The sequence below is a fragment of the Myxine glutinosa genome, chromosome 13, assembly GCF_964187855.1.
Source record: "Myxine glutinosa chromosome 13, kmMyxGlut1.1, whole genome shotgun sequence".
Taxonomy (NCBI): domain Eukaryota; kingdom Metazoa; phylum Chordata; class Myxini; order Myxiniformes; family Myxinidae; genus Myxine; species Myxine glutinosa.
This window is the reverse complement of record NC_136273.1, coordinates 53,695,684-53,716,614: the sequence shown is the minus strand read 5'-3', so window position 1 is coordinate 53,716,614 and position 20,931 is coordinate 53,695,684. Positions and strand designations below refer to the sequence as shown.

General features: G+C 41.5%; 1 protein-coding gene across 3 annotated transcripts in view; it reads left to right on the top strand.

Annotated features, from left to right (window-relative positions):
* The window catches only part of LOC144888259 (uncharacterized), a 114,814-nt gene extending 94,506 nt beyond the window's left edge, over positions 1-20,308 (top strand). For all 3 annotated transcript variants that reach the window (XM_078767509.1, XM_078767510.1, XM_078767511.1), the window contains exon 3: positions 19,324-20,308. In XM_078767509.1, the coding sequence (XP_078623635.1) occupies positions 19,531-19,911 (381 nt within the window). In that variant the 5' untranslated portion in view covers positions 19,324-19,530 and the 3' untranslated portion in view covers positions 19,912-20,308. The remainder of the gene's footprint in view (positions 1-19,323) is intronic.
* The last annotated feature ends 623 nt before the right edge of the window (positions 20,309-20,931 follow it).

Sequence of the window (20,931 nt, the reverse complement as noted above, 5' to 3'; positions counted from 1 at the left end):
ACGTGTTTTATGGCTTAGAGGTGTTTTTATGACGTGTTTTATGGCTGTGAGGTGTTTTCAATTTCGTGGTGGTGAGGTGTTTTTAATTTCGTGGCTGAGGTGTTTTTATTACGTGTTTTTTTGCTGTGAGGTGTTTTTAATTTTGTGGTGGTAAGGTGTTTTTAATTTCGTGGCTGTGAGGTGTTTTTAATTTCGTGGTGGTGACGTGTTTATCATTTCGTGGTGGTAAGGTGTTTTTCATTTTGTGGTGGTGAGGTGTTTTCAATTTCGTGGTGGTGAGGTGTTTTTAATTTCGTGGTGGTGTGTTTTTAATTTCGTGGTGGTGAGGTGTTTTTAATTTCGTGGTGGTGACGTGTTTTTAATTTTGTGGTGGTGAGGTGTTTTTTATTTCGTGGTGGTGAGGTGTTTTTAATTTCGTGATGGTGAGATGTTTTTAATTTCGTGGTGGTGACGTGTTTTTAATTTTGTGGTGGTGAGGTATTTTGAATTTCGTGGTGGTGAGGTGTTTTCAGTTTTGTGGCTGTGAGGTGTTTTTATTACGTGTTTTATGGCTGTGAGGTGTTTTTAATTTCGTGATGGTGAGGTGTTTTTAATTTCGTGGTGGTGAGGTGTTTTTAATTTCGTGGTGGTGAGGTGTTTTTAATTTCGTGATGGTGAGATGTTTTTAATTTTGTGATGGTTAGATGTTTTTAATTTCGTGGTGGTGATGTGTTTTCAATTTCGTGATGGTCAGATGTTTTTAATTTTGTGGTGGTGAGGTGTTTTTAATTTCGTGGTGGTGAGTTGTTTTCAATTTCGTGATTGTGAGATGTTTTTTATTTCGTGGTGGTGAGGTGTTTTTAATTTCGTGATGGTGAGGTGTTTTTAATTTCGTGATGGTGAGGTGTTTTTAATTTCGTGGTGGTGACGTGTTTTTCATTTCGTGGTGGTGAGGTGTTTTTAATTTCGTGATGGTGAGGTGTTTTTAATTTCGTGATGGTGAGGTGTTTTTAATTTCGTGGTGGTGAGGTGTTTTTAATTTCGTGATGGTGATGTGTTTTTAATTTCGTGGTGGTGAGGCGTTTGTAATTTCGTGGTGGTGAGGTGTTTTTAATTTTGTGATGGTGAGGTGTTTTTACTTTCGTGATGGTAGGTGTTTTTAATTTCATGGAGGTGCGGTGTTTTTAATTTCGTGATGGTGAGGTGTTTTTAATTTCGTGATGGAGAGGTGTTTTTAATTTCGTGGTGGTGAGGTGTTTTTAATTTCGTGGAGGTGAGGTGTTTTTAATTTCGTGATGGTGAGGTGTTTTTAATTTCGTGGTGGTGAGGTGTTTTTAATTTCGTGATGGTGAGGTGTTTTTAATTTCGTGGTGGTGAGGTGTTTTTAATTTCGTGGTGGTGAGGTGTTTTTAATTTCGTGATAGTGAGGTGTTTTTAATTTCGTGGTGGTGAGGTGTTTTTAATTTCGTGGTGGTGAGGTGTTTTTAATTTCGTGATGGTGAGATGTTTTTAATTTCGTGATGGTTAGATGTTTTTAATTTCGTGGTGGTGAGGTGTTTTCAATTTCGTGATGGTCAGATGTTTTTAATTTTGTGGTGGTGAGGTGTTTTTAATTTCGTGGTGGTGAGTTGTTTTCAATTTCGTGATTGTGAGATGTTTTTAATTTCGTGGTGGTGAGGTGTTTTTAATTTCGTGATGGTGAGGTGTTTTTAATTTTGTGATGGTGAGGTGTTTTTAATTTCGTGGTGGTGAGATGTTTTTAATTTCGTGGTGGTGAGGTGTTTTCAATTTCGTGATTGTGAGATGTTTTTAATTTCGTGGTGGTGAGGTGTTTTTAATTTCGTGATGGTGAGGTGTTTTTAATTTCGTGATGGTGAGGTGTTTTTAATTTCGTGGTGGTGAGGTGTTTTTAATTTCGTGATGGTGAGGTGTTTTTAATTTCGTGGTGGTGAGGCGTTTGTAATTTCGTGGTGGTGAGGTGTTTTTAATTTTGTGATGGTGAGGTGTTTTTACTTTCGTGATGGTAGGTGTTTTTAATTTCGTGGAGGTGCGGTGTTTTTAATTTCGTGATGGTGAGGTGTTTTTAATTTCGTGATGGAGAGGTGTTTTTAATTTCGTGGTGGTGAGGTGTTTTTAATTTCGTGGAGGTGAGGTGTTTTTAATTTCGTGATGGTGAGGTGTTTTTAATTTCGTGGTGGTGAGGTGTTTTTAATTTCGTGATGGTGAGGTGTTTTTAATTTCGTGGTGGTGAGGTGTTTTTAATTTCGTGGTGGTGAGGTGTTTTTAATTTCGTGATAGTGAGGTGTTTTTAATTTCGTGGTGGTGAGGTGTTTTTAATTTTGTGATGGTGAGGTGTTTTTAATTTCATGGTGGTGAGGTGTTTTTAATTTCGTGATGGAGAGGTGTTTTTAATTTCGTGGTGGTGAGGTGTTTTTAATTTCGTGGTGGTGAGGTGTTTTTAATTTCGTGATGGAGAGGTGTTTTTAATTTTTTTTATTTTTTTTATTTTTTGTATACAAGATCGAGGCTCGTGAAAGAGCGAACATTAATCACACAGAAAGACAAACCGACACATAAAACATATAACATCGGGAGCGGTAGACAAGATGGGGAGAGAGGGGGAAGGACACAAACACAACATTTGAGAGCAGGGACCGAGAGACATGGAGACATCGAGAGATCTGAGAGAGGGTGAGGGCTTTGGGGGGGGGGGGGCATGGGAAGGCGGCGGTGGGAGAGGTATAAAACATATGGACACTGCCAGGACTTCCAGGAAAGAAGTTGGAATTTCAAACAAGGTGGATCTGGGGTGAATTAGCGGGGGTAGAAAAGATCAAGGTTTTGGATGGGGGAAGATAAGAGATGGTGGTGAACAGCTGTTTTAAAGACCTGGAGGGAGGAGTGGGATTGAAGGGAGTGAGGGAGTTTGTTCCAGAGGCGGGAGAAAAGAGGAATGAAAGAGTGAAGGTGAGCAGAGAGCCGAGATTTCGGCAGTTTAACCATCAGAGGGTTGCTGGCAGATCTTGTGCGACCTGTAGGAATATTTGGGGGACAGAGCACAGAGAGAGCTGGGGGTGCAAGGCCGGAGAGGAGTCGGTAGAAGACAGAAAGACCACCTACCTGCCTGCGGTGAGTGAGTGAAAGGCCCTCAGAGATAGCTTCATCGCGGGAGATTCCAATAATTCTGAAAGCTTTGGTTTCAACAGCGTGAAGCCGAGCTAGGTGTGAGGCAGGAGCACCGGCCCATAGGGGAGAACAGTATTCCATTGAGCTGCGGATGAAAGCCTTGTATGTGGTGAGGAGCTCAGGTGTGCCGAGGAAGGACTTCGCACGACGGAGGATGCCCAGTCGGCGACTGGCTTTGGAGGCCAGCTTGGAAATGTGGTTTTCCCAAGAAAGATCATGGCAGATAGTGAGACCCAAAATCTTGAGCGACAGAACTTCTTGGAGAGGATTGTTGAGAAAGTAGATGGGAGGGTTGTCCAGTCGATCTTTTCGGAGAGACATAGTAAGAGTGTGAGATTTGTCAGGATTGAAAGACATGTTCCACTTGTTTGACCAGTCTGTGATTTTGTCCAGGTCTTCAGAGAGTGAGGAGGCAGCAGACTGCCGATCTGAGGGAAGAGGAATGGAGCGGCAGAGAGTGGAGTCATCAGCAAAGAGATAGAGAGGATTTTCGAGAGAGTCAGAGAGATCATTGATGAAGACCAGAAAAAGCACGGGGCCCAGAACACTGCCTTGGGGAACTCCAGCCTGAACAGGAAGAGGAGATGAGAGAAACCCATTCAGGGCCACACGTTGACGACGACTAGAGAGGAAGTCCGCCAGCCATGCGTGGAGATTTCCATGGATACCAAAGGAGGAGAGTTTGGTGAGCAGAGCGGGGTGCCAGACCGTGTCGAAGGCACGTGATATGTCGAGGGAGACAGCTCTAATTTCCTGTTTGGCATTGAGGACATTGAGGACATCATTGTTTGGCATTTCGTGATGGTGAGGTGTTTTTAATTTCGTGGTGGTGAGGTGTTTTTAATTTCGTGATGGTGAGGTGTTTTTAATTTGTGGTGGAGAGGTGTTTTTAATTTCGTGGTGGTGAGGTGTTTTCAATTTCGTGGTGGTGAGGTGTTTTCAATTTCGTGGTGGTGAGGTGTTTTCAATTTCGTGGTGGTCAGGTGTTTTCAATTTCGTGGTGGTGAGGTGTTTTTAATTTCGTGATGGTGAGGTGTTTTTAATTTCGTGGTGGAGAGGTGTTTTTAATTTTGTGATGGTGAGGTGTTTTTACTTTCGTGATGGTGAGGTGTTTTTAATTTCGTGGAGGTGAGGTGTTTTTAATTTCGTGATGGTGAGGTGTTTTTAATTTCGTGATGGTGAGGTGTTTTTAATTTCGTGGTGGTGAGGTGTTTTTAATTTCGTGGTGGTGAGGTGTTTTTAATTTCGTGATAGTGAGGTGTTTTTAATTTCGTGGTGGTGAGGTGTTTTTAATTTCGTGATGGTGAGGTGTTTTTACTTTCGTGGTGGTGAGGTGTTTTTAATTTCGTGGTGGTGAGTTGTTTTTAATTTCGTGATGGTGAGGTGTTTTTAATTTCGTGGTGGTGAGGTGTTTTTAATTTCGTGATGGAGAGGTGTTTTTAATTTCGTGGTGGTGAGGTGTTTTTAATTTCGTGGTGGTGAGGTGTTTTTAATTTCGTGATGGAGAGGTGTTTTTAATTTCGTGATGGTGAGGTGTTTTTAATTTCGTGGTGGTGAGGTGTTTTCAATTTTGTGGTGGTGAGGTGTTTTTTATTTTGTGGTGGTGAGGTGTTTTTAATTTCGTGGTGGTGAGGTGTTTTTAATTTCGTGATGGTGAGGTGTTTTTAATTTCGTGGTGGTGAGGTGTTTGTAATTTCGTGGTGGTGAGATGTTTTTAATTTCGTGATGGTGAGATGTTTTTAATTTCGTGGTGGTGAGGTGTTTTCAATTTCGTGATGGTGAGATGTTTTTAATTTCGTGGTGGTGAGGTGTTTTCAATTTCGTGGTGGTGAGGTGTTTTCAATTTCGTGATTGTGAGATGTTTTTAATTTCGTGGTGGTGAGGTGTTTTTAATTTCGTGATGGTGAGGTGTTTTTAATTTTGTGATGGTGAGGTGTTTTTAATTTCGTGGTGGTGAGGTGTTTTTAATTTCGTGATGGTGAGGTGTTTTTAATTTCGTGGTGGTGAGGTGTTTGTAATTTTGTGGTGGTGAGGTGTTTTTAATTTCATGATGGTGAGGTGTTTTTAATTTCGTGATGGTGAGGTGTTTTTTATTTCGTGGAGGTGAGGTGTTTTTAATTTCGTGATGGTGAGGTGTTTTTAATTTCGTGGCGGTGAGGTGTTTTTAATTTTGTGTGGTGAGGTGTTTTTAATTTCGTGGTGGTGAGGTGTTTTTAATTTCGTGGTGGTGAGGTGTTTTTAATTTTGTGGTGGTGAGGTGTTTTTAATTTCCTGGCGGTGAGGTGTTTTTAATTTTGTGGTGGTGAGGTATTTTTAATTTCGTGGTGGTGAGGTGTTTTTATTATGTGTTTTATGGCTGTCCGGTGTTTTCAATTTCGTGGTGGTGAGGTGTTTTCAATTTCGTGGCGGTGAGGTGTTTTTATTACGTGTTTTATGGCTTAGAGGTGTTTTTATGACGTGTTTTATGGCTGTGAGGTGTTTTCAATTTCGTGGTGGTGAGGTGTTTTTAATTTCGTGGCTGAGGTGTTTTTATTACGTGTTTTTTGGCTGTGAGGTGTTTTTAATTTTGTGGTGGTAAGGTGTTTTTAATTTCGTGGCTGTGAGGTGTTTTTAATTTCGTGGTGGTGACGTGTTTTTCATTTCGTGGTGGTGAGGTGTTTTTCATTTTGTGGTGGTGAGGTGTTTTCAATTTCGTGGTGGTGAGGTGTTTTTAATTTCGTGGTGGTGTGTTTTTAATTTCGTGGTGGTGAGGTGTTTTTAATTTCGTGGTGGTGACGTGTTTTTAATTTTGTGGTGGTGAGGTGTTTTTTATTTCGTGGTGGTGAGGTGTTTTTAATTTCGTGATGGTGAGATGTTTTTAATTTCGTGGTGGTGAGGTGTTTTTAATTTTGTGGTGGTGAGGTATTTTTAATTTCGTGGTGGTGAGGTGTTTTCAGTTTTGTGGCTGTGAGGTGTTTTTATTACGTGTTTTATGGCTGTGAGGTGTTTTTAATTTCGTGATGGTGAGGTGTTTTTAATTTCGTGGTGGTGAGGTGTTTTTAATTTCGTGGTGGTGAGGTGTTTTTAATTTCGTGATGGTGAGATGTTTTTAATTTCGTGATGGTTAGATGTTTTTAATTTCGTGGTGGTGAGGTGTTTTCAATTTCGTGATGGTCAGATGTTTTTAATTTTGTGGTGGTGAGGTGTTTTTAATTTCGTGGTGGTGAGTTGTTTTCAATTTGGTGATTGTGAGATGTTTTTAATTTCGTGGTGGTGAGGTGTTTTTAATTTCGTGATGGTGAGGTGTTTTTAATTTTGTGATGGTGAGGTGTTTTTAATTTCGTGGTGGTGAGATGTTTTTAATTTCGTGGTGGTGAGGTGTTTTCAATTTCGTGATTGTGAGATGTTTTTAATTTCGTGGTGGTGAGGTGTTTTTAATTTCGTGATGGTGAGGTGTTTTTAATTTCGTGATGGTGAGGTGTTTTTAATTTCGTGGTGGTGAGGTGTTTTTAATTTCGTGATGGTGAGGTGTTTTTAATTTCGTGGTGGTGAGGCGTTTGTAATTTCGTGGTGGTGAGGTGTTTTTAATTTTGTGATGGTGAGGTGTTTTTACTTTCGTGATGGTAGGTGTTTTTAATTTCGTGGAGGTGCGGTGTTTTTAATTTCGTGATGGTGAGGTGTTTTTAATTTCGTGATGGAGAGGTGTTTTTAATTTCGTGGTGGTGAGGTGTTTTTAATTTCGTGGAGGTGAGGTGTTTTTAATTTCGTGATGGTGAGGTGTTTTTAATTTCGTGGTGGTGAGGTGTTTTTAATATGTGTTTTATGGCTGTCCGGTGTTTTCAATTTCGTGGTGGTGAGGTGTTTTCAATTTCGTGGCGGTGAGGTGTTTTTATTACGTGTTTTATGGCTTAGAGGTGTTTTTATGACGTGTTTTATGGCTGTGAGGTGTTTTCAATTTCGTGGTGGTGAGGTGTTTTTAATTTCGTGGCTGAGGTGTTTTTATTACGTGTTTTTTGGCTGTGAGGTGTTTTTAATTTTGTGGTGGTAAGGTGTTTTTAATTTCGTGGCTGTGAGGTGTTTTTAATTTCGTGGTGGTGACGTGTTTTTCATTTCGTGGTGGTGAGGTGTTTTTCATTTTGTGGTGGTGAGGTGTTTTCAATTTCGTGGTGGTGAGGTGTTTTTAATTTCGTGGTGGTGTGTTTTTAATTTCGTGGTGGTGAGGTGTTTTTAATTTCGTGGTGGTGACGTGTTTTTAATTTTGTGGTGGTGAGGTGTTTTTTATTTCGTGGTGGTGAGGTGTTTTTAATTTCGTGATGGTGAGATGTTTTTAATTTCGTGGTGGTGAGGTGTTTTTAATTTTGTGGTGGTGAGGTATTTTGAATTTCGTGGTGGTGAGGTGTTTTCAGTTTTGTGGCTGTGAGGTGTTTTTATTACGTGTTTTATGGCTGTGAGGTGTTTTTAATTTCGTGATGGTGAGGTGTTTTTAATTTCGTGGTGGTGAGGTGTTTTTAATTTCGTGGTGGTGAGGTGTTTTTAATTTCGTGATGGTGAGATGTTTTTAATTTCGTGATGGTTAGATGTTTTTAATTTCGTGGTGGTGAGGTGTTTTCAATTTCGTGATGGTCAGATGTTTTTAATTTTGTGGTGGTGAGGTGTTTTTAATTTCGTGGTGGTGAGTTGTTTTCAATTTGGTGATTGTGAGATGTTTTTAATTTCGTGGTGGTGAGGTGTTTTTAATTTCGTGATGGTGAGGTGTTTTTAATTTTGTGATGGTGAGGTGTTTTTAATTTCGTGGTGGTGAGATGTTTTTAATTTCGTGGTGGTGAGGTGTTTTCAATTTCGTGATTGTGAGATGTTTTTAATTTCGTGGTGGTGAGGTGTTTTTAATTTCGTGATGGTGAGGTGTTTTTAATTTCGTGATGGTGAGGTGTTTTTAATTTCGTGGTGGTGAGGTGTTTTTAATTTCGTGATGGTGAGGTGTTTTTAATTTCGTGGTGGTGAGGCGTTTGTAATTTCGTGGTGGTGAGGTGTTTTTAATTTTGTGATGGTGAGGTGTTTTTACTTTCGTGATGGTAGGTGTTTTTAATTTCGTGGAGGTGCGGTGTTTTTAATTTCGTGATGGTGAGGTGTTTTTAATTTCGTGATGGAGAGGTGTTTTTAATTTCGTGGTGGTGAGGTGTTTTTAATTTCGTGGAGGTGAGGTGTTTTTAATTTCGTGATGGTGAGGTGTTTTTAATTTCGTGGTGGTGAGGTGTTTTTAATTTCGTGATGGTGAGGTGTTTTTAATTTCGTGGTGGTGAGGTGTTTTTAATTTCGTGGTGGTGAGGTGTTTTTAATTTCGTGATAGTGAGGTGTTTTTAATTTCGTGGTGGTGAGGTGTTTTTAATTTTGTGATGGTGAGGTGTTTTTAATTTCGTGATGGAGAGGTGTTTTTAATTTCGTGGTGGTGAGGTGTTTTTAATTTCGTGGAGGTGAGGTGTTTTTAATTTCGTGATGGTGAGGTGTTTTTAATTTCGTGGTGGTGAGGTGTTTTTAATTTCGTGATGGTGAGGTGTTTTTAATTTCGTGGTGGTGAGGTGTTTTTAATTTCGTGGTGGTGAGGTGTTTTTAATTTCGTGATAGTGAGGTGTTTTTAATTTCGTGGTGGTGAGGTGTTTTTAATTTTGTGATGGTGAGGTGTTTTTAATTTCATGGTGGTGAGGTGTTTTTAATTTCGTGATGGAGAGGTGTTTTTAATTTCGTGGTGGTGAGGTGTTTTTAATTTCGTGGTGGTGAGGTGTTTTTAATTTCGTGATGGAGAGGTGTTTTTAATTTTTTTTATTTTTTTTATTTTTTGTATACAAGATCGAGGCTCGTGAAAGAGCGAACATTAATCACACAGAAAGACAAACCGACACATAAAACATATAACATCGGGAGCGGTAGACAAGATGGGGAGAGAGGGGGAAGGACACAAACACAACATTTGAGAGCAGGGACCGAGAGACATGGAGACATCGAGAGATCTGAGAGAGGGTGAGGGCTTTGGGGGGGGGGGGGCATGGGAAGGCGGCGGTGGGAGAGGTATAAAACATATGGACACTGCCAGGACTTCCAGGAAAGAAGTTGGAATTTCAAACAAGGTGGATCTGGGGTGAATTAGCGGGGGTAGAAAAGATCAAGGTTTTGGATGGGGGAAGATAAGAGATGGTGGTGAACAGCTGTTTTAAAGACCTGGAGGGAGGAGTGGGATTGAAGGGAGTGAGGGAGTTTGTTCCAGAGGCGGGAGAAAAGAGGAATGAAAGAGTGAAGGTGAGCAGAGAGCCGAGATTTCGGCAGTTTAACCATCAGAGGGTTGCTGGCAGATCTTGTGCGACCTGTAGGAATATTTGGGGGACAGAGCACAGAGAGAGCTGGGGGTGCAAGGCCGGAGAGGAGTCGGTAGAAGACAGAAAGACCACCTACCTGCCTGCGGTGAGTGAGTGAAAGGCCCTCAGAGATAGCTTCATCGCGGGAGATTCCAATAATTCTGAAAGCTTTGGTTTCAACAGCGTGAAGCCGAGCTAGGTGTGAGGCAGGAGCACCGGCCCATAGGGGAGAACAGTATTCCATTGAGCTGCGGATGAAAGCCTTGTATGTGGTGAGGAGCTCAGGTGTGCCGAGGAAGGACTTCGCACGACGGAGGATGCCCAGTCGGCGACTGGCTTTGGAGGCCAGCTTGGAAATGTGGTTTTCCCAAGAAAGATCATGGCAGATAGTGAGACCCAAAATCTTGAGCGACAGAACTTCTTGGAGAGGATTGTTGAGAAAGTAGATGGGAGGGTTGTCCAGTCGATCTTTTCGGAGAGACATAGTAAGAGTGTGAGATTTGTCAGGATTGAAAGACATGTTCCACTTGTTTGACCAGTCTGTGATTTTGTCCAGGTCTTCAGAGAGTGAGGAGGCAGCAGACTGCCGATCTGAGGGAAGAGGAATGGAGCGGCAGAGAGTGGAGTCATCAGCAAAGAGATAGAGAGGATTTTCGAGAGAGTCAGAGAGATCATTGATGAAGACCAGAAAAAGCACGGGGCCCAGAACACTGCCTTGGGGAACTCCAGCCTGAACAGGAAGAGGAGATGAGAGAAACCCATTCAGGGCCACACGTTGACGACGACTAGAGAGGAAGTCCGCCAGCCATGCGTGGAGATTTCCATGGATACCAAAGGAGGAGAGTTTGGTGAGCAGAGCGGGGTGCCAGACCGTGTCGAAGGCACGTGATATGTCGAGGGAGACAGCTCTAATTTCCTGTTTGGCATTGAGGACATTGAGGACATCATTGTTTGGCATTTCGTGATGGTGAGGTGTTTTTAATTTCGTGGTGGTGAGGTGTTTTTAATTTCGTGATGGTGAGGTGTTTTTAATTTGTGGTGGAGAGGTGTTTTTAATTTCGTGGTGGTGAGGTGTTTTCAATTTCGTGGTGGTGAGGTGTTTTCAATTTCGTGGTGGTGAGGTGTTTTCAATTTCGTGGTGGTCAGGTGTTTTCAATTTCGTGGTGGTGAGGTGTTTTTAATTTCGTGATGGTGAGGTGTTTTTAATTTCGTGGTGGAGAGGTGTTTTTAATTTTGTGATGGTGAGGTGTTTTTACTTTCGTGATGGTGAGGTGTTTTTAATTTCGTGGAGGTGAGGTGTTTTTAATTTCGTGATGGTGAGGTGTTTTTAATTTCGTGATGGTGAGGTGTTTTTAATTTCGTGGTGGTGAGGTGTTTTTAATTTCGTGGTGGTGAGGTGTTTTTAATTTCGTGATAGTGAGGTGTTTTTAATTTCGTGGTGGTGAGGTGTTTTTAATTTCGTGATGGTGAGGTGTTTTTACTTTCGTGGTGGTGAGGTGTTTTTAATTTCGTGGTGGTGAGTTGTTTTTAATTTCGTGATGGTGAGGTGTTTTTAATTTCGTGGTGGTGAGGTGTTTTTAATTTCGTGATGGAGAGGTGTTTTTAATTTCGTGGTGGTGAGGTGTTTTTAATTTCGTGGTGGTGAGGTGTTTTTAATTTCGTGATGGAGAGGTGTTTTTAATTTCGTGATGGTGAGGTGTTTTTAATTTCGTGGTGGTGAGGTGTTTTCAATTTTGTGGTGGTGAGGTGTTTTTTATTTTGTGGTGGTGAGGTGTTTTTAATTTCGTGGTGGTGAGGTGTTTTTAATTTCGTGATGGTGAGGTGTTTTTAATTTCGTGGTGGTGAGGTGTTTGTAATTTCGTGGTGGTGAGATGTTTTTAATTTCGTGATGGTGAGATGTTTTTAATTTCGTGGTGGTGAGGTGTTTTCAATTTCGTGATGGTGAGATGTTTTTAATTTCGTGGTGGTGAGGTGTTTTCAATTTCGTGGTGGTGAGGTGTTTTCAATTTCGTGATTGTGAGATGTTTTTAATTTCGTGGTGGTGAGGTGTTTTTAATTTCGTGATGGTGAGGTGTTTTTAATTTTGTGATGGTGAGGTGTTTTTAATTTCGTGGTGGTGAGGTGTTTTTAATTTCGTGATGGTGAGGTGTTTTTAATTTCGTGGTGGTGAGGTGTTTGTAATTTCGTGGTGGTGAGGTGTTTTTAATTTCATGATGGTGAGGTGTTTTTAATTTCGTGATGGTGAGGTGTTTTTTATTTCGTGGAGGTGAGGTGTTTTTAATTTCGTGATGGTGAGGTGTTTTTAATTTCGTGGCGGTGAGGTGTTTTTAATTTTGTGTGGTGAGGTGTTTTTAATTTCGTGGTGGTGAGGTGTTTTTAATTTCGTGGTGGTGAGGTGTTTTTAATTTTGTGGTGGTGAGGTGTTTTTAATTTCCTGGCGGTGAGGTGTTTTTAATTTTGTGGTGGTGAGGTATTTTTAATTTCGTGGTGGTGAGGTGTTTTTATTATGTGTTTTATGGCTGTCCGGTGTTTTCAATTTCGTGGTGGTGAGGTGTTTTCAATTTCGTGGCGGTGAGGTGTTTTTATTACGTGTTTTATGGCTTAGAGGTGTTTTTATGACGTGTTTTATGGCTGTGAGGTGTTTTCAATTTCGTGGTGGTGAGGTGTTTTTAATTTCGTGGCTGAGGTGTTTTTATTACGTGTTTTTTGGCTGTGAGGTGTTTTTAATTTTGTGGTGGTAAGGTGTTTTTAATTTCGTGGCTGTGAGGTGTTTTTAATTTCGTGGTGGTGACGTGTTTTTCATTTCGTGGTGGTGAGGTGTTTTTCATTTTGTGGTGGTGAGGTGTTTTCAATTTCGTGGTGGTGAGGTGTTTTTAATTTCGTGGTGGTGTGTTTTTAATTTCGTGGTGGTGAGGTGTTTTTAATTTCGTGGTGGTGACGTGTTTTTAATTTTGTGGTGGTGAGGTGTTTTTTATTTCGTGGTGGTGAGGTGTTTTTAATTTCGTGATGGTGAGATGTTTTTAATTTCGTGGTGGTGAGGTGTTTTTAATTTTGTGGTGGTGAGGTATTTTGAATTTCGTGGTGGTGAGGTGTTTTCAGTTTTGTGGCTGTGAGGTGTTTTTATTACGTGTTTTATGGCTGTGAGGTGTTTTTAATTTCGTGATGGTGAGGTGTTTTTAATTTCGTGGTGGTGAGGTGTTTTTAATTTCGTGGTGGTGAGGTGTTTTTAATTTCGTGATGGTGAGATGTTTTTAATTTCGTGATGGTTAGATGTTTTTAATTTCGTGGTGGTGAGGTGTTTTCAATTTCGTGATGGTCAGATGTTTTTAATTTTGTGGTGGTGAGGTGTTTTTAATTTCGTGGTGGTGAGTTGTTTTCAATTTGGTGATTGTGAGATGTTTTTAATTTCGTGGTGGTGAGGTGTTTTTAATTTCGTGATGGTGAGGTGTTTTTAATTTTGTGATGGTGAGGTGTTTTTAATTTCGTGGTGGTGAGATGTTTTTAATTTCGTGGTGGTGAGGTGTTTTCAATTTCGTGATTGTGAGATGTTTTTAATTTCGTGGTGGTGAGGTGTTTTTAATTTCGTGATGGTGAGGTGTTTTTAATTTCGTGATGGTGAGGTGTTTTTAATTTCGTGGTGGTGAGGTGTTTTTAATTTCGTGATGGTGAGGTGTTTTTAATTTCGTGGTGGTGAGGCGTTTGTAATTTCGTGGTGGTGAGGTGTTTTTAATTTTGTGATGGTGAGGTGTTTTTACTTTCGTGATGGTAGGTGTTTTTAATTTCGTGGAGGTGCGGTGTTTTTAATTTCGTGATGGTGAGGTGTTTTTAATTTCGTGATGGAGAGGTGTTTTTAATTTCGTGGTGGTGAGGTGTTTTTAATTTCGTGGAGGTGAGGTGTTTTTAATTTCGTGATGGTGAGGTGTTTTTAATTTCGTGGTGGTGAGGTGTTTTTAATTTCGTGGTGGTGAGGTGTTTTTAATTTCGTGATAGTGAGGTGTTTTTAATTTCGTGGTGGTGAGGTGTTTTTAATTTTGTGATGGTGAGGTGTTTTTAATTTCGTGGTGGTGAGGTGTTTTTAATTTCGTGATGGAGAGGTGTTTTTAATTTCGTGGTGGTGAGGTGTTTTTAATTTCGTGGTGGTGAGGTGTTTTTAATTTCGTGATGGAGAGGTGTTTTTAATTTTTTTTATTTTTTTTATTTTTTGTATACAAGATCGAGGCTCGTGAAAGAGCGAACATTAATCACACAGAAAGACAAACCGACACATAAAACATATAACATCGGGAGCGGTAGACAAGATGGGGAGAGAGGGGGAAGGACACAAACACAACATTTGAGAGCAGGGACCGAGAGACATGGAGACATGGAGAGATCTGAGAGAGGGTGAGGGCTTTGGGGGGGGGGGCATGGGAAGGCGGCGGTGGGAGAGGTATAAAACATATGGACACTGCCAGGACTTCCAGGAAAGAAGTTGGAATTTCAAACAAGGTGGATCTGGGGTGAATTAGCGGGGGTAGAAAAGATCAAGGTTTTGGATGGGGGAAGATAAGAGATGGTGGTGAACAGCTGTTTTAAAGACCTGGAGGGAGGAGTGGGATTGAAGGGAGTGAGGGAGTTTGTTCCAGAGGCGGGAGAAAAGAGGAATGAAAGAGTGAAGGTGAGCAGAGAGCCGAGATTTCGGCAGTTTAACCATCAGAGGGTTGCTGGCAGATCTTGTGCGACCTGTAGGAATATTTGGGGGACAGAGCACAGAGAGAGCTGGGGGTGCAAGGCCGGAGAGGAGTCGGTAGAAGACAGAAAGACCACCTACCTGCCTGCGGTGAGTGAGTGAAAGGCCCTCAGAGATAGCTTCATCGCGGGAGATTCCAATAATTCTGAAAGCTTTGGTTTCAACAGCGTGAAGCCGAGCTAGGTGTGAGGCAGGAGCACCGGCCCATAGGGGAGAACAGTATTCCATTGAGCTGCGGATGAAAGCCTTGTATGTGGTGAGGAGCTCAGGTGTGCCGAGGAAGGACTTCGCACGACGGAGGATGCCCAGTCGGCGACTGGCTTTGGAGGCCAGCTTGGAAATGTGGTTTTCCCAAGAAAGATCATGGCAGATAGTGAGACCCAAAATCTTGAGCGACAGAACTTCTTGGAGAGGATTGTTGAGAAAGTAGATGGGAGGGTTGTCCAGTCGATCTTTTCGGAGAGACATAGTAAGAGTGTGAGATTTGTCAGGATTGAAAGACATGTTCCACTTGTTTGACCAGTCTGTGATTTTGTCCAGGTCTTCAGAGAGTGAGGAGGCAGCAGACTGCCGATCTGAGGGAAGAGGAATGGAGCGGCAGAGAGTGGAGTCATCAGCAAAGAGATAGAGAGGATTTTCGAGAGAGTCAGAGAGATCATTGATGAAGACCAGAAAAAGCACGGGGCCCAGAACACTGCCTTGGGGAACTCCAGCCTGAACAGGAAGAGGAGATGAGAGAAACCCATTCAGGGCCACACGTTGACGACGACTAGAGAGGAAGTCCGCCAGCCATGCGTGGAGATTTCCATGGATACCAAAGGAGGAGAGTTTGGTGAGCAGAGCGGGGTGCCAGACCGTGTCGAAGGCACGTGATATGTCGAGGGAGACAGCTCTAATTTCCTGTTTGGCATTGAGGACATTGAGGACATCATTGTTTGGCATTTCGTGATGGTGAGGTGTTTTTAATTTCGTGGTGGTGAGGTGTTTTTAATTTCGTGATGGTGAGGTGTTTTTAATTTGTGGTGGAGAGGTGTTTTTAATTTCGTGGTGGTGAGGTGTTTTCAATTTCGTGGTGGTGAGGTGTTTTCAATTTCGTGGTGGTGAGGTGTTTTCAATTTCGTGGTGGTCAGGTGTTTTCAATTTCGTGGTGGTGAGGTGTTTTTAATTTCGTGATGGTGAGGTGTTTTTAATTTCGTGGTGGAGAGGTGTTTTTAATTTCGTGATGGTGAGGTGTTTGTAATTTCGTGGTGGTGAGGTGTTTTTAATTTCGTGGTGGAGAGGTGTTTTTAATTTCGTGATGGTGAGGTGTTTGTAATTTCGTGGTGGTGAGGTGTTTTTAATTTCGTGGTGGTGAGGTGTTTTTAATTTCGTGATGGTGAGGTGTTTTCAATTTCGTGGTGGTCAGGTGTTTTCAATTTCGTGGTGGTGAGGTGTTTTTAATTTCGTGATGGTGAGGTGTTTTTAATTTCGTGGTGGAGAGGTGTTTTTAATTTCGTGATGGTGAGGTGTTTGTAATTTCGTGGTGGTGAGGTGTTTTTAATTTCGTGGTGGAGAGGTGTTTTTAATTTCGTGATGGTGAGGTGTTTTTAATTTCGTGGTGGTGAGGTGTTTTTAATCGTGATGGTGAGGTGTTTTCAATTTCGTGGTGGTGAGGTGTTTTCAATTTCGTGGTGGTGAGGTGTTTTTAATTTCGTGTCTGTGATGTAAAGTATTTCATTACATGCATTGTGGTTAAAACATACCTGCACCTTTTTAACCTCATGAGGCGTGTACCTAAAATACTTTATTAATAAATTAATATTAAAGGCGTATTTGTTCTGCTTTGATAAAGAGCGCGCTGTATATAAACCCACGTTGATGGCGCTCATTCCCATTTTTTTTATGTTGCACTAAAAATGCCTCCAAGGAGTGGGAAAAGAAAGCGAGTTCTCTCCCGCAGTACATCAATAGTCCAGTTGCCAGGACATGAAACCTGGAAATTGTCAGTACTAAAAGGTTTTTTGGTGGATTAGTATAAATGGTTAAGGGCAGGGGCGCCGTAAGGGGGGGAAAAGTTAGGATGATTCCAAGGGCCCTGCACTGACAGGGGCCCTAAAAATTATTGGAACATTAGGGAAAAATTCTCAATATTAAATTATTAACCTATCATCTTTAATAGAATAATAGACCAATAAAACTAACAGTTCTTTTTCTTTTCTTGTTTTTGGTAAAAAGTAAACATCCAGAGAGCCTCTGTATTGCCCAAACTCCCCCCTCTATTTACATGAAATGGTTTGGTCCTGCCCCCAAACCAGACCCGAACGGCTTGATAGCAGACAGTGAATTGAGCGTGAGAAGTGCCGGTTCAGGACCGTCAGGTCTCAGCTAAAAAACAAATCTGGGTGTCAAAAAAGAAAAGAAAGACAGGAGAGAGAAAACGATTTATATAAACGATTATATTATTTAAACGATTTATATAAACATCCGTTCAATCATATCACATGCAAATCATCAAAATCTAAACAGTATCTTTAGAATTTCAATAAAAGCCACATCACTGTGCTGGTGTGCAGCTGTGTCACGTCCTTGTTCACCAGATCTGTATCCCTCGGACTGCCTCCGAGACTGGTGTGCAGCTGTGTCACATGTCCTTGTTCACCAGATCTGTATTCCTCGGACTGCCTCCGAGACTGGTGTGCAGCTGTGTCACGTCCTTGTTCACCAGATCTGTATTCCTCGGACTGCCTCCGAGACTGGTGTGCAGCTGTGTCACGTCCTTGTTCACCAGATCTGTATTGCTCGGACTGCCTCCGAGACTGGTGTGCAGCTGTGTCACGTCCTTGTTCACCAGATCTGTATTCCTCGGACTGCCTCCGAGACTGGTGTGCAGCTGTGTCACGTCCTTGTTCACCAGATCTGTATTCCTCGGACTGCCTCCGAGACTGGTGTGCAGCTGTGTCACGTCCTTGTTCACCAGATCTGTATTCCTCGGACTGCCTCTGAGACTGGTGTGCAGCTGTGTCACGTCCTTGTTCACCAGATCTGTATTCCTCGGACTGCCTCCGAGTCCGAGACTGGTGTGCAGCTGTGTCACGTCCTTGTTCACCAGATCTGGATTCCTCGGACTGCCTCCGAGACTGGTGTGCAGCTGTGTCACGTCCTTGTTCACCAGATCTGTATTCCTCGGACTGCCTCCGAGTCCGAGACTAGTGTGCAGCTGTGTCACGTCCTTGTTCACCAGATCTGTATTCATCGGACTGCCTCCGAGACTGGTGTGCAGCTGTGTTACGTCCTTGTTCCTGCTTCCGATAGTCCTCGTCTAGGCGAGCCTTCTTTCTTGCATCAGCTTCCTTGGACGTTTTCGTTAATGAGGCTTTCCGTTTGGGAGGCATTTTACCAGTTTATCTGAAACGGTACCCGCCCAGAAACACGTACCAGAGAAAACAGATCGTTTGGGCAATGGCCTCTCCGATATTCGATGTGTTCACGGTTTGAATTACGTAACGTAACATTTGTGACGATGTTTGTGTTCTCGTTTTTATTTTCGTAATCGTTTAATGTACGTTTAATGTTTAATGAACGTTTCATGTTTAATGAACGTTTAATGAGGGTAAGAATAATGTTTAATGATCATTAAATGAATGAATGAATGTAATGAATAATGCCATGGCGTCACTTTGGCAGCAGTGACAAGTATAATGGCGATACAACAATTTTTACCGCTTTGCTTTGAAGAACGGGAATGAAGGTGGAGGAGCGTGTTAATATGTCTGGTTGAAGGCTTTGGGTGGTGAGGGGTCTTCAAGCCAGATTTTAGTCTTACAGCCGCCATGTTGGTGCTCGCCGTCACTGTGATGCAAAGCGAAAGACGCCTCAGAGCTGTCACATTCACAATCGCTATGTCGTATGTACTCCCGATACGTGTTTCCTTCATTGTAAAAACTACCAAGTCAACAGTTAAAAGGATTTTGAGTCGATAGGCCGAGTAAGGTTAGATAGGTCTACTGACTACTGATCTGGTATTGATAACAATGTCGTGAACTGACTTACGATGCTAAATTGGACACTATTGTGTAAATTGGTACAACCGAATAGTGGACACTATTCTGAGCAGCATTGAGCAGCGGTTTGACAGATCAGCAACGTCAACATTGTATGCTGATCTAGTCAGGTTCACTATGTTTTTTCGTTCAAAATTTTGGTAGATTAGCAAAACTATACATTTTTGGAATATTCAGAGCATGAGGAATCCAAAAATTAATGTTTGCATTTGCGTCGACACCTTTGCGAAAATGACACTCAGGACAGTGATGAAGATGTGTAAAAGCATATTCCTGAACGGTATAGACCAAGTAGATCCTGTGTATAGGACTTATAGTTCCATCTGATACTAACAAGGCTGCTTTCTTGCTTTATAAACCCATACCTATAACTTCAAAGGACTTGCAATATAATGTATTATGTTATACAGTTTTATCACAAATATAAAGACAATGGTTTTCCATTACCTTTGTTTGTTGCTTTTCTATAACCCTGCGCACTATTTTGAGGCCTTTATTGGATTCCTTGACCCAGAAAACATAGGATTAGCATATTTAATTAAGTTTCTCGGTTGACTAGAAGCCGAGATAGCGCAAAATATGTATTTTATGGCGGCCATTTTGAATATCAAAAATGGCGGCCATGCAGGTGTCTGTGCAAATGCCAACATTGATTTTCGGATTCTCCATGCTGTGATGATTCCAAAAATGTACAGGTTTGCTAATCCCAAAATTTTGAACGAAATTATATTTGTTAACACAGTGAACCTGACTAGTCAGGTTCACTATGTTTTTTCGTTCAAAATCATGGTAGATTAGCAAACCTATACATTTTTGGAAACGTAATTACATCGAAAATCTGAAAATCAATGTTTACATTTGCGGTGATACCTGTATGGCCGCCATTTTGGATTTCCAAAATGGCCACCATACAGGTATCTCTCCAAATGTAAACATTGATTTTTAGTTTCCTTGTGCTATAACCTTTCCAAAAATGTATAGGTTTGCTAATCTACCATGATTTTGAACGAAATATAATTTATTGACATAGTGAACCTGACTATCTCTCACTTCTTCACCCAAGGAACTTTGATCCAGTGCCATCGGGAGCTATGGAAGAGCTGCATAAATATTTGCTGAGATTTGATGATGGTGTCACTGCGGAACAACCACGAAACAACTGCGAACTTGCGAAGTTGCGAACAACTGTGAACTTGCGAACAACTGCGAACTTGCGAACAACTGCGAAGCCTTGGAGAACAATGATCAACACTGAAACAATCAGTAGCAGATGCTTATACAGTGCAGGAGGACAGTGAGTCTGAACAGGACAGGAAGACTCTGCCAAGTACATGTAAGTCATGTAAAGCCTGTCCTCTGCTGCTACAAGGTGCTCCTCAAGTTGAACCTCTTCACTGATGCCTACAAGAGCATTGGGCTTGCCGACAAGCTGCTGCTAACGCTGCCTGTGTCACAAGTGGCATGTGAACGGACTTTCTCTGCTTTGAAGAGAATCAAAACCCGTCTGCGAAGTACAATGACGCAAGAATATCTTGAGCCGTTCATGTTGATGTTTGTGGAAAAAGGGATCCTGGCCAAACTTGAAACTAAGGATATCATTGATGGTGTGGCTGCCAGAAGCAGCGAACTGCGCAGGCACCTACTCTCTTAGACATGACGTGCTTGTGTTACTGAAAATAAATTTAATTTTTAGTGGATTTTATTTAGTTTTTTTTTTCAAGCATTTTGTATATTTTCTCAGATAAGCAACATATTAATGAATAATGGGCCGACTTAGGTGAAGGATGCCCGGGCCGGTTTTAAGACCCAGTCCACTACTGCTTGTGTGGGTATCAGTCTTGCATCAAATAGCGATGTCAGTGATGAACATGGAGAAAGGTTTCACCAGGAAATTGCCATCATGGAGACTCGATATCAAGGCCGATTCAATCCAGACATGATGGGCGACTACTGTTGGACTTTACAGCGTGAAAGTGATTGCTCCTACAAACGCAAAAGTAAAGTTCAGAAGCACTTTTAATGTGATGTAAATAAAAACTTGAAGTTCATATTATTTTTTGTGATATTTTATAAAGTTCATATTATTTTTGGAGATTTACATTTTTTTACGTGATGTAAATAAAAACTGAAAGTTCATATTATTAGTCCCCTACCGGATGGGACTATAGGTTTGCACGCCGTCCCTCCGTCTGTCAGTCCGTCACGCAAAGAACAGTTTTCCGGACTTTTTTTCTAAACTCTTAATGCTAATGATTTCAAACTTGTTACATGGTTTCCTCATGATAAGTTACAGAGCAAGTTCGAACTTCACGACGTTTCGATCATTTTTGACAAAGTTATGGCACTTTGAACTTTGGTAATTTCCCCAACAGTTTTCCGGACTATAATTTGGAGTGCGGTAAGTAAAAGCTGTTAATATTCCTTGTTTTAACTCCAATTTACATTCTGTTTCCACTTTTAGTGAGAAGTAGGGGTCTGTGCAACCATTCATAAAGTTTATTTGGTGCAAATTGGATAATTTTTAGCCGAGTACCTCAGACCGTGAGTTGGTAATTATATAATTCACACATCGTGCAATACGTGCAGGCTGCTCCACGGAGCAACCTTGCGGGCTTATTTTAACTCCAATTTACATTCTGTTTCCACTTTTAGTGAGAAGTAGGGGTCTGTG